Below are 12594 nucleotides of genomic sequence, written 5' to 3' on the forward strand. Positions count from 1 at the left end.
TCATGAAAATTGGATGATGCCACTGGGGGTAGCTAATATTTGTCAAGAATCATCACGTCATTACATCTCAGCATAACATTCTACAAAATCTGCTACATTCGTTTATTCGAAATTAGTCTTATTTGAACCGTTTGGTTTTTTTTCAGTAAAGTAAAACATTAAATCTAAATTGAAACAAAAAATGTAAATTTATCATGACAATCATATAATCATGTTTATTATTATTTTATTTATCTAAACTAATATTAACATTAAATATTCAAATTACATATATAAAATTATATGTCGTAGTCCTATTGAGGTAAGTAACTTTTTTACTTAAAATTTTCACTTAAAACTTTTAAACTCACTATTATAAAGCATATTATAATGGTGGACGAATTTGCCTTAACAATACTAACACTGTTTTTGGGTTTTTCATTAGTAAATATTATCCTCCCGCTAACCTCCGGATACACTGGACTTTTATGAGCGAGATAAGTTACCACTGTTTCCACATCATTGTACTGAAGTATATTACTGGCTGTTACATTGTCCCGGAACATTGTATATCCATCTCCTCCTTGAAACATAAACTGGGGGATCAATATTCTATAGACAGAATCTTTTTTCACCAGTGAGTATTCTGGCACGATACAATTTCCACATCGGGCATACGCTGACACAAGTCTGGATCCTTTTGGCAAGTCCAAATTGTATGTAACGTGCAAACCAGAAAACTGAAGGAAACTACCAGGCGCTTCAATTAGATCGTAATTGTAAACTGACTTCTCCAAAGCTTCCATCAATATTTCTCCAGTGACGTTGACAGCAATTATTGCGTTGTCGAATGGTAATACAGTCATTACGTCGGCTCTTGTTATATTTCCATCCACTTGTTTAACATCAATGAATGACCTTATCCCACCTCCTTGTATTATAGCTATTGGAACGTCAGTCCAGCCGAATTTGTCATTGTAGTCCAATAAATTCGAATATATCATTGCATCTGTGAGGAGATTTCCGATATTGCATTCGTCAATACGACATAACATAGTGTTAGATCCACCAAGAAGTATTTTAGTTTTACCCACAACTTGTTTGGACAATTCTGTTATTCCAGGACGGAACTTTTCCAGTAAATCCAACACATCGGGTTCTCGGGGAATGGAATTGTCAAGTAACATAGGTAATCCATCGTGTTCGATTAATTCACCATCAGAATTGAATATTAGATGCAACCTTCCCAAGTACTTAGTGTATGCATATGCTTGTACAACTGGAACTGATTTTCCTGACTTTTGCTTTATCATAGTTGGATATGGTCCCTGCTTTTCCTCTATGTCTGGATCATCACCATTCCAAAGAAAAGTATTTGTATGCCCACCGATGACAAGGTCAACTCCTTCAACATCTCGTGCTATTCTTCTGTCAGTATCAAAACCAGAATGACCTAATGCGATTAAAATTTTAATGCCTTCTTTTTTCAGATTATCGACTTCTCTTTGGATGGCTGGAACCTCATCTTCATATTCCACTTGATTTGGAGAAACTAAAAACTTTGTTTCCGGTGTCAAGTATCCAACGATACCAATTTTTGTACCGTTGACAGTTAAAACAATTGATTTTTTTAAATTACGCTCTTTTTGAAGTTCAGGTTCCTTATGGACATCAATGTTGGCGCATAAGACTGGGCATGTCAAGTTTTCAATGAAAGGTGTCAATCCACTGACTCCTTTATCGAACTCATGATTTCCTAAAGACTGAAAATTTCAACATCGCATTATTTTATTCAAATCATAATTAAATTTATTGTTCAAATAGTCTTAAACTTACCACTGCATCTGGTTGAAGCATATTTATGAAAGCAGCAGCTATTTTCCATGAATACACAGTAAACCATACCGTTCCTGTGTATGTATCACCAGCGTTTAAATAAAGCACCGGAGGACCTTCACCTCTTGCTGCTTTTGCACGTGCATCACGAACCCTATAAATATATTTATTTAAGTATTTTTAATCAAGTCGTTTAATTATATATAAAATTAATCGATATATAAACTGCAGTCTTGAATATGAGAACAGTGTGTGTTTTTAATTTATAATTTGGGAATTTTATCTAAGTTTTTGAATAAAAAACCACCCAATGCTTGCAACAATGTCTGATTTGAGAACAATTATTCTACTATACATACATACATCCCCAGCCACCAAAACAGTCCAATTTATTTATTACTAGTGGTTTTACCCGGTTTCGCTCGGTATTTGTAATATAAACTGCTTAAACATGGCTAATCTAATAGTAAATATTTTATTAAATTTATTTGAATAGTTTTATTTCATTTAAATTTATTTGAATAGTTTTATTTCATTTAAATTTATTTGAATAGTTTTTTTTCATTTAAATTTATTTGAATATTCATTTTTTCGATGACGTCACGGATTTTACGAACCAAAAAACATACAAAATCTCTTTTGAAATTATATATTAGATTAATATATAATTATAATATGTAATTATAATATAATATATATGTAGTTGAAATCTGTAGTTTTCAGTATATGTATATATGTATATTAATTACTATGTATTCTTGAACCCCACAGATTTTAAATGTATACATTAAATATTATATTTTCTTGAACCTGTTGGCAACTCTGGCAAATCCCCCATAGCACTTTCCTTGAGATGCATCAGTCTTTCCACAAGTCGAAGAAAGTCTTGAAGTTTGTTCGAAGCGAGCATGCATATCATTGTTGTGTAGTATTAATAATTCAAAATTTTTGTTTTCGCGTGTATTTGTAATAGCAGCAAATATACTTGTTGAACATAAACATAATATTATGGATGATAAGTGTTTCATTTTTGTATCAAACTTCTATTTCTGAAAAGAAAAAAATCAAATTCAAATAAAAATTCTAGTAAAATTAAATAGTGCACAAAAAATTGTATTACTTTCGGATAATTTAATAAGAGCTCATTTCTTTCAAAAATATTCAAATTTCTTAACCCTTTGGCTGCTACGAGGTTTTTCAATGTCCAAGCGAAAAATGCTAACATTTGTAATTATTTTGAAAAAAAAAAAAATATAATATTTTTTTTTACATACTTCGCCGAACGCTCGTAATTTTTATAATACTTTATATACATTTTTAAGAAGCAGTTGTGGACTCGTGCTCTCTCTTTCTGTCTTGCTTTTACATGCGTGCGTGCGAAAGAGATACCTACATATATACACTAAATAAGTTTTGACGATTGTTTTCCGACGCTCTATTTTTTTCAACAATCTATTTTTAGACATCGATGTATCCTTACAACATGCGATATATTCGAAACAGGTAGCGGTCTTTCTCTCTTTCTTTCTTGGTTTTAATTGTGTACGTGTGAGCGAGACACACAAGGATGCGAAGTTTCTAATAATCAAATAATTTTTCAACATGTATCATAAACATTTTGTATGCATTTCAGTTGCATTTGATTGATTGCACGAATTCGTGACGTCTCGTGACCTATATAATTGAAAGCGGATTTCTAATGTTTTTTGCCATTTATTTTAACTCTGCAAAATGATATCGGACAGTGAAAGTGATGAAAGCGAAATAATAGCTCCTCGCCGAGGAACTCGACAAATCAGCAGCTCTACTGATTCTGAAAATGAATTTATCGACAATAATCAATTCCCAAGTAATAACTCCTTATATGACATTGACAACGAACCCGAAATTTACTTTGATGATGAACCCGAAATTGAAGAGCTTTTATTTAAAAAATTGATAAATATTTATAAAGCACGATTGAAAAATAAATATAAATACGTATATAAAAAAAATGTTTCGTGCCACTGATGCGCTGGCGACTCAAAGAAAGTATTGAAATACGACAATTAATGACGACAACAACGATCGTCGTAGCAATCTTCGCCTATTTCAAAACAACGATTTATCGTTGTTGTAGCAGTCAAAGGGTTAAACAATATACACAATTCACAACAATTTGGCTATAATATTATTCATATATTATCAATTGAATAATAAAATCGGATAAACGATAATTGTAAGCACCATAAAAATTGAAGTGTATAATCAAAATATAATAAAAGAAAACAATGCTATTGATAAAAATGCAAAGAATTGTTTTATCAAGAAATAATAAATCATTAAGGCTATATAAAATTTTCAATTTAAGCGTTGCAAAATGTCTTAGATAAATTTTAATCAAAATTACCAATGGTTTTAAATTCTTACAAATTTTACCAAAATATGAAAATCATTAAGAAAATACAGGTGATATTAAATTTCTGCACCAACACCTCATTAATTTGAATTTTCAATGGTTTCATTTAATTACTGCCCAATTAAGATTTAATGCTTACATAAAAATCTTTGGTGTACGCTCTAAAATAAGGAAATCGAGAAATTGACCAAAATGTATAAAAATGTTGTTCTGAAATCAATAAATTACATACATACATGTATGTACATACATATGTATATTGAATTTGGAAAATAAACTCAGTTTTGTGAATGTGGAAAAATATTAAGCATGATTTGACAAATGGCGATTATTAAAGATAAGGGGTGTAATATAAAACGATAATTCAACAATTTTAATATACATACGATTTTACATATATTACTTTCTACGTATATAGGTATTTTTTTTAATTACATAATTCAATCCGTGCTTGATGAGAAAAACTATTTGATTTATATGTATTAATTTAGTGGTCAATTTTAAATTGTAATTTAAAAGGTATAGACAAAAATCGTAGCTTTTTAAAATATTTGAAATGACATAAGAATTCGAAATAAAATAAACATCTCAGTTGATTACATGCGAAGAGCGTTTAGTTCAATGTACATAATTGTACTATTCAAATATAAATAGATGCAGTGATTATTTGTAATTAAAGTTAAATTATCACAATTCAAACATGTACCATCGTTAAAATCCTATTTATACACTATTTTTCTTAGATAGACAAGCGTAATTTTTCTTATTTAACATTTCAATTACATATAGCCTAATTATATTATACATATGTACAGTCCACAGTATATGTAAGATCACTGAAGTCACATACAAGACAGTAGAATAATTGTAATTGTATCCGACCCAATCTCGTTTATATTTCTCTTACCAATACATACCATTGCATTCCTTCTTATATGTATGTATGTAAACACGTACATATTTTGCACGGTGGTCTGTTTAGCATGTGAATAGTTTCAGCAAACGCGTTCCACTTTGTTAAATAAAGTAAAAAGAAAAAAACACATTGAGGACAGTTAATAAAAGAGTTATTTACATGTATGACAATTTCAAAAGGACTATCTACATAAATATGAAACCAAGAACACGATAACATGAGCATTTCAAAGAGCATAATGTCATATTTACAATTTGAAATTGCGGAGGACGTTGCAGAATTGGCTAAAATATAACCGGAAGTCGCAGTGGGAAGTGCAGAATGTTCTCTTTATTAACTCAAGTTTATACACTTGGTTATGAATATTAATGTAGAACAAAAAGCTCTTCTAATATTTGTGGGACGATGTGGGCCGATGGGTTGTTCTTCCTGCAGTCACTAGCATTAGCATTCAACCTGCAATATACGGGCCACATATGGCTCCTTACTGATAAAATTGTGAACTTTTTAAAATTGTGGATTTTAAATACATTTTTGTATAAACTTATTTATATAAAAAAATGTATAAAATTATTTATTGTGTAGTTGAAATTAGGGCTTCCAAGCCGGCTTTGTGGCCATTTTTCAAAAAACCGAAAACCGGCTTTTTAAGGTTTTCTTTAATTAATGCTTTTTTCCTCAAAATTAACAATTATGAATTTCAAATTTCCATGAAAGATCAAAATAAGTATGTATATATGTATATCTAAACTCTCTTAGGTAAAAGGCGGATATTTCTTTGAAAATAAAAAAAAGGTACTTAGCGGTTTCTTTGAGATTTAGTTATGGACGAAGATAAAATATTATTGAAAGTATGTAGTTTCAATGACCTACCCAACTTCAGGTAGAAAACATTATTATAGCAAAACCTAGTACTTGACAACAAGAAAAAGTAGTCGTAAACTCAAATGCTTTATGGGCGGTTATGGGAATTTCCGGAATATAATTGATTTTTCTTCGAAGGAATTGGAAGCCCTTTAAATATTGAGGCCACATACCTACTTTTATTATGGTTTTAAAATGTTGGGGATATGCTAAATGGATTATTAAGCTAAAACAACGAAAGATGGAAATATTCACGATTCCACAATTATAGTTTTTCTGCGAGGTTACACATTATTTTTTAATAATATATTCTTGATAGCTTATTTAAATCATTTAATTATTTGTGCGTATTTAGGATCTGCCATTTTACGGCTGTGATATACATACATACATATAATACAAATTGTATTATTTGTAATAATAAGGATCTAATGAAAGTTCACAATGTTTATAACTCAATTTAATTTATAAAAAGCTATTTTTTTGCATAATATAATATATATTTATATTTTTTTTTCGATATAAAAATTTTAAACTTAAAAATCTTAAGTTTCTAAAACCGGTGAAAGCCGGCCAACCGGCTTTTTATTAATAAAAAAAACCGAAAACCAGCTTTTTCTTTCGGGCGGTTTTTTGGAAGCCCTAAGTTGAAATTAATCTAGCAAATGTAAAATGTTTAGACATTGTTGTAAAGGTAAAAGTCGGGATTTTCGACAGGGCGGACCCTCTAGGCTCGGAAGCAAGGCTCAGTCGACCCGCTCCTTCCTGTCGTTGGCTGCTCTTTGCGACTACTCTAGTATTTCCGTGCCCTTAATTAACTCGACTTTTACCTGATGAAATACTCCGACCTGGTTCGCATATAATTTCGGACAGTTAACAGCGTAAGAAATTCCCGAAATTCCCACCCCCGGAAATATTGCAGAGCTGGATAGTCAGAAGTCGTAATAATGCAAGTTTTATAAGATATAGTGTGAAAAAGATAAAGTTATAGGCATTTAAACAATTAAAATCTGACAAGACGAGTGAGTGGCAGAAAGTCAAACATAAGGTCATTAAACATCACCGTCCTCAAAAATTTCAGAAATTTAGAAGTGTTCATTGCGATTATTTTTCACCATCAAACTATAAATATTGATTGAAATTTCCATCGTTGATCAAACCGCGCAAGGTGGCAATTTTTCAAAACGATCGGAAGATCGGCAATTTTAGTTCAATTATTTGCGAAGTGAAACATAGAAAAGCCTAGTAAAAAAATCGGCTCTCAACTTGTTTAAGTTTTTTTAAATTTCCTTTTAATAACATTAAAATTACTCACTAATTTGTGTGCATATTGCATAAGCAAGGAATGCGTAGGTTTTCATTACCTTACAACAGAGAAATATCATTATAATTCCTCTTGCTTACAACGATAATGAATCATCATTAATGTTAAGCGATTCACATATCTTGAAATTCGAATAATAGCCTATTTATCGCAAGTCTTAATCAAATTGAGATTGTATCTATATATGTACATACATACATACATACATACCTGAGAATGGACTTTAAGAATATATAGAAACATGTTTCGGAAATTTTAAGGTAGAAGTCGGGAGTGTAGAAAACTCCAATTTTTATATGTACATAAATTGGAGTTGAATTCGGGTTTTTTAAACGATTCCACAGCCCTGATATATTTATGTATCGTTTATATGTTCATATTTTGCAATGGCATAATAAACGCCCTCATGCTATAATGTTACTTTAACAAGTGAATACTTATGATATTTGCATTTGATATTTGAAAATCAACGATTTGATTTAAACATATTAAACCCACACGTTCATATGTATGTATGTATGTACATATGTACATACATTTGTATATATACACTAGGCTAAAGCGAAAAATGCTGGATTTGGAAATTTTGGATTTTTCACGATGGATCTAGAGGAAAACTTTTGTCTTAGCAGGGGAAAGGCCATTTGTATAGCGGAAGAAAATCGTCATTTTCTGCATGTTCCCGTAGCTAGTAAGATTTTACCCATCGCTATTTTTTATGAATCCCTATAAATCATTAGTGTAGATATTACTCATTAACAGCAAATAAATTGACAATGGTACGATGCAAGTTTTTTTTTTATAATTTGACTTTAAAACATGAAATGTCTTATTTGATGACAAAATAGCTTCAAAACAACATTACAATTTTTTTAACAAATTTAATGACAGCCATTGTCTCATATAATTATTGTTAGTACTGTTGACGCATCAGAAATCTATTATGTATGTACATGTGTAAGAAAAATGAAATATGAAATACAAATAAATTGAAAACTAAAAGTTCTCATTTATAATTTTCTATTCATTATCCTAACTGTAATAACGAAATAACATTATTTATATAGAAATTGAGAAATTTGAAGACGAATCATCATAAACTAATCTTATGTATGTACATGTTTGTTAAAAAACATTCGCGGTGATATAAGTCGTTACAATCATCAAACATCATAAAACCGCCAGAATAGAACAATCATGGTTGTTAGTGACTGCGGTCATTTGAAACTTTTATTGAACTATAATAAAAAGCAAGAGTAGCTGTATTAACAAGTAGAAAGGTTTAATTAATTAGTAACTAAATATAAATAGAAACGATAAAAAATTGTATTTGATCATACATTATCATCTGAAAGACCGCAGCGTGAATAATTAATTATTAAAGCGTTAAGATAATGTTTGGATTAAAAATTCCACCGAAGAAAAATAGATGTGGTCAATTGAGCTCAATTTGTTAACGCCTAGAGGGCGGACCCCATTATTATTTTCGGTAATTATTACACGAGACTCCTTAAAATTGCTTTGTGTCATTAAATTGAGTGACATTTTGATAGTTCAATTCACAAATACCTCATAAACGGTGCCAGAAGATGGCGTCGGTGTCTATCCTGTCTTTCGCAAGTCTTTCAACTGTCTATCGTCTGAAGATTTACATAAACTCGTATGTATTTAACATGCCACCCAGCCAAACAGATCGTTGAATATTTTCATAATGACTGCAATTTGCGTATGTAAATTAACAAATTATGAATGAAAATTAGGTTTGTTTTGTCGCACACGTTTCGGGCACCCACTCAAATCGAACTGAAAATATGTATATTCCAATCAAAAATTTTGAAATGAACACATTTTCGTTTATCGTTGCCTTCGCTATTTTTTTGCTATTGTGACAAATTTTAATGTACGTATGTACTACTTCGTTATATAAAAAAAATCATATTTGTGGAGGTAATTATTGTAATTTCCGCTGACAATGACAAGGCTGTAACAGGCAGATACTACAATATAATATGTACATATGTTACATTCGTGTGAAGGTTTCGTTCGCGATTGAAGTTTTAGCTTAGTTACCATTACTATTATTATTTTAATAATCCAAGACCGACCGTTTCTGACTCCCATGATATGTATATATAATACATACATAGTTCATCAACTAGCTATGTACATACATACATACATACATATATTCATATTTAAAATTGGTGTGTACCAAAATAAATAATATCAATATTTCGAATTCTACACACGCAAAATCAGGGACCCGAACCGAAACAACCGTTATTTTTGCCGAAGCGAAAACCGAAACCGAACCGATATTTTTTTCGGTTCGGTAAAATTAATATATATACAGGAATGTTAATATATTAAAGATATTGTTTTTGAAACTTTTAGAAAAATATTATATCGATATCGAACAAATCTACTCTGTTAAAACTTATAACAGATAATGGAGCTTATATGATAAAATTTGTCAACTTGTTAAAAACCGAAATAGACGAAGGAAACCAGAATATTAATTATACTGAGCAACAAAAGAGTTACCAGAGCGGAGACTAACCAATCTTTACTAAGTTTGACCCACTGAATTCGAATATGATAATTATTTTTGTTGGTTAGTGATCGTTTACGAGATATGAGTTTTTGGGCTTTTGCGGTCTTTAACTCAAAATCTAGTATTGATGTGCTCAAAGTGAGTATTGGAATCAATAGTCAGATATTTGTTCTATTGATTATGATTTTTATTGTTTTAAAATACGTACTAACTCGACCGGTAATTCTGTTCTGAAGCAAATATGCTACCTTCCATTAAGAACTGTCCTTTCCCTCGTCTCATCGGAATGAAATGTGTGGCACCTACATACTTTACAATTAGCAATCAAAGATTCTATTAACGATTCCGATTTAAATACAATTATATTTTAAGCTCGCGAGTTGTCAATGAACTCATAATACATATAATATATCATAGATATCAACGAACACATTATAAGTTGGCTATCAAAAGTGCGCGATTCAAACACATATGAACGGAAAAGCAAGAGTAAATACACCCATACCTGTAAAAATTACCTTCTAGAATAAAACAAACTACTAGATTATTTCTAAACTTTTGTCGCACTTTGGTTCCTAAAAGCCGGCCCCAATGAAAAGTTGGTAGGCCTAGAGAAAGTCAATTAAGTATTAATAAAAAAATGTATTTTATTTGCATTTTAGCTACATCAGAATCCGCAGTGCACCAGCGGCAAGCTGAAAGCTAGGAAATATTCTCCTTTGACATTTTAATTATATATGATCACAATAAGATATAGCCAAAAGCCGTATCAAGAGAGGTATAGACGATGTGGATGTATTTACATGAACTTGCTAATATTTAAATACAAGAGAACCGAAAACCTAAAACCGGAACTGAACCGATATATTTTTTTTACCTAACCGAAATGAAAAAAGTAACGATTCGGGTCCCTGCGCAAAATATTCAAAGGAGGGATCAAAAACTCTACCCCAGTGGTGTAGTGAGGCGTCAGGGCAAGCATTTTTTGAACCCCCTCTCCCCTCTCCTCATTTTGTTATATTTGTTATAATTATTCCATGCGTATCATTTAAAGTTGAAAACTGTTTTTGATAAATGCTTCCAAACTTATTAGTCCATAAAACAAACTTTAAAAAATTTAAGTAAAATTTATTTTCAAGCAAATTTATCTCTTTAAAAAACATACATAATATTATATTAATATTTGATAAATTTAAATTAATTTTATCCTATGGTCAAATCATATTTTGTGTTTGTATTAATCACGTTCTAATAATGTTATGGTTTTCAATACGACAATGAAATGAAATGAAACACTGCATGTTTATTTTTAAATCGAGGAAAAAGTCAGCATAAAAATTTATCGTTTCGTTTTTACATACTCAATTTATTTTAATAACGGGTTGTATTAGTTTTTTTAACTGATTTAAAATAGCACTATATAAAACTTAATGTTCGACTTTCATAAATTCTATCGTTTAATTCAATTTTTTAAACGGCGAAAATAACAGACATTTTAAAATCAATGCTAATATAACCTATTTATTATATTTTATATACTTATGTACGTGCATATAATGTATGCATGTACACACCTAATAAAAATGAGAACACAGATATGGTTTAAAAATTAGATAACCTTGTAAACTAATATTGCTATATTTTTAGACTTCTCTATTTTTAGAATTTTTAAATAATGTATGTATGTACACATTTTATATAAATGTTCAAATTTATTCTACCGAGCACTGCCGCGATTTGGTAGTTGAAACAAAGAAAAAAGACGATTCTTACATATATGTATGTATACATAGGCATTGTACATTAATAGTCGACTAAATGTTTAAATTCAGTAAGGAATTAAACATCGTGAAAACAAATAAAAACTAAGCATTTTGTTGAACAAACCTGAAATTATTCATTAAAAACATATAAAAATTTATTACCTTTTTGTAGAAGAGGGGTAGATAGACTTATAGCAGGTGTTGCTTGTTTGTCTAATTGTTTTTAAATAGCCATGATCACTTCAATGCGTTTAAGCTTCGATCGCAGAATTGTCTGCTGCACTTTGAATCGAATATTTTATCTGTCAATTTTTTTCTGTATTACTTTTTGACTTGCTAAATCCCAGTTGTTGGATACAACAAACTGATCAACAGGTCTGTCCGCTTTGGAGCACGAAACTTGTCTGATATGCTGTTGTTCCAGTGCGGGTCGGTAATGGAAGACCTGAAAACGGTACAAACTTTAGGGTCGCGGTCTGTTTTAAGGCCTTTTCAATACCAGTTTTATGGTCAAAACTCATCGAAAGACACGCACAATGCAACTTTCACTTTGCTCCTTTTTCAACCTCTAAAATGATTTCTAAGCGACTCGTCAAAATTATATTTTGCAATGATAACCATGGTAATAAAAGAAAGCTAGTTCCATTGAACCAAAAAAAAAACTAAAACAAAGATCAGTTAAAACGTTTGACAAGAGCTGCAAATATTCTTTTAGACATGTATCTTGGCTTGTAATTGTTATTCAAATACGCTTATTAAAATTTCACCTCTGTAAAAATTAAAACACACAATGAATTAGTAATGAAAATTTTGTTTACACTATTTTACATTATCAATTTTAGAATTATTGCATGTATCGAAAGAAACGACAATTTTCCAATAATGATAATAATAAATAACATTTAATTTTTGGTTGATAAAAAATTTCAACGAACCTTTTCAATTCTATTACTTATTTTA

General features: G+C 30.4%; 1 protein-coding gene across 1 annotated transcript; it reads right to left on the reverse strand.

The window, feature by feature from the left end:
• Positions 1-185: 185 nt before the first annotated feature.
• Positions 186-12077, reverse strand: LOC143910365 (protein 5NUC-like). Its single transcript, XM_077428797.1, has 4 exons — positions 11797-12077; positions 2626-2864; positions 1816-1969; positions 186-1742 (listed from the first exon to the last, which is right to left on the reverse strand). The coding sequence occupies exons 2-4, from the start codon at positions 2841-2843 to the stop codon at positions 315-317; spliced, it is 1800 nt and encodes a 599-aa protein (XP_077284923.1). The 5' UTR covers positions 2844-2864; positions 11797-12077; the 3' UTR covers positions 186-314.
• Positions 12078-12594: the final 517 nt, after the last annotated feature.

This window comes from Arctopsyche grandis, chromosome 4, assembly GCF_051622035.1.
Source record: "Arctopsyche grandis isolate Sample6627 chromosome 4, ASM5162203v2, whole genome shotgun sequence".
Taxonomy (NCBI): domain Eukaryota; kingdom Metazoa; phylum Arthropoda; class Insecta; order Trichoptera; family Hydropsychidae; genus Arctopsyche; species Arctopsyche grandis.

What these genes read in the sequence shown, in the direction of transcription:
- LOC143910365 (XM_077428797.1), bottom strand. Translation starts at nt 2,843, where the DNA reads ATGAAACACTTATCATCCATAATATTATGTTTATGTTCAACAAGTATA. An exon ending in TTTGCCAGAGTTGCCAACAG is followed by an intron (nt 1,970 to 2,625) that starts GTTCAAGAAAAT and finishes ATATATTTATAG; the next exon opens with GGTTCGTGATGCACGTGCAA. An exon ending in TGCTTCAACCAGATGCAGTG is followed by an intron (nt 1,743 to 1,815) that starts GTAAGTTTAAGA and finishes TGAAATTTTCAG; the next exon opens with TCTTTAGGAAATCATGAGTT.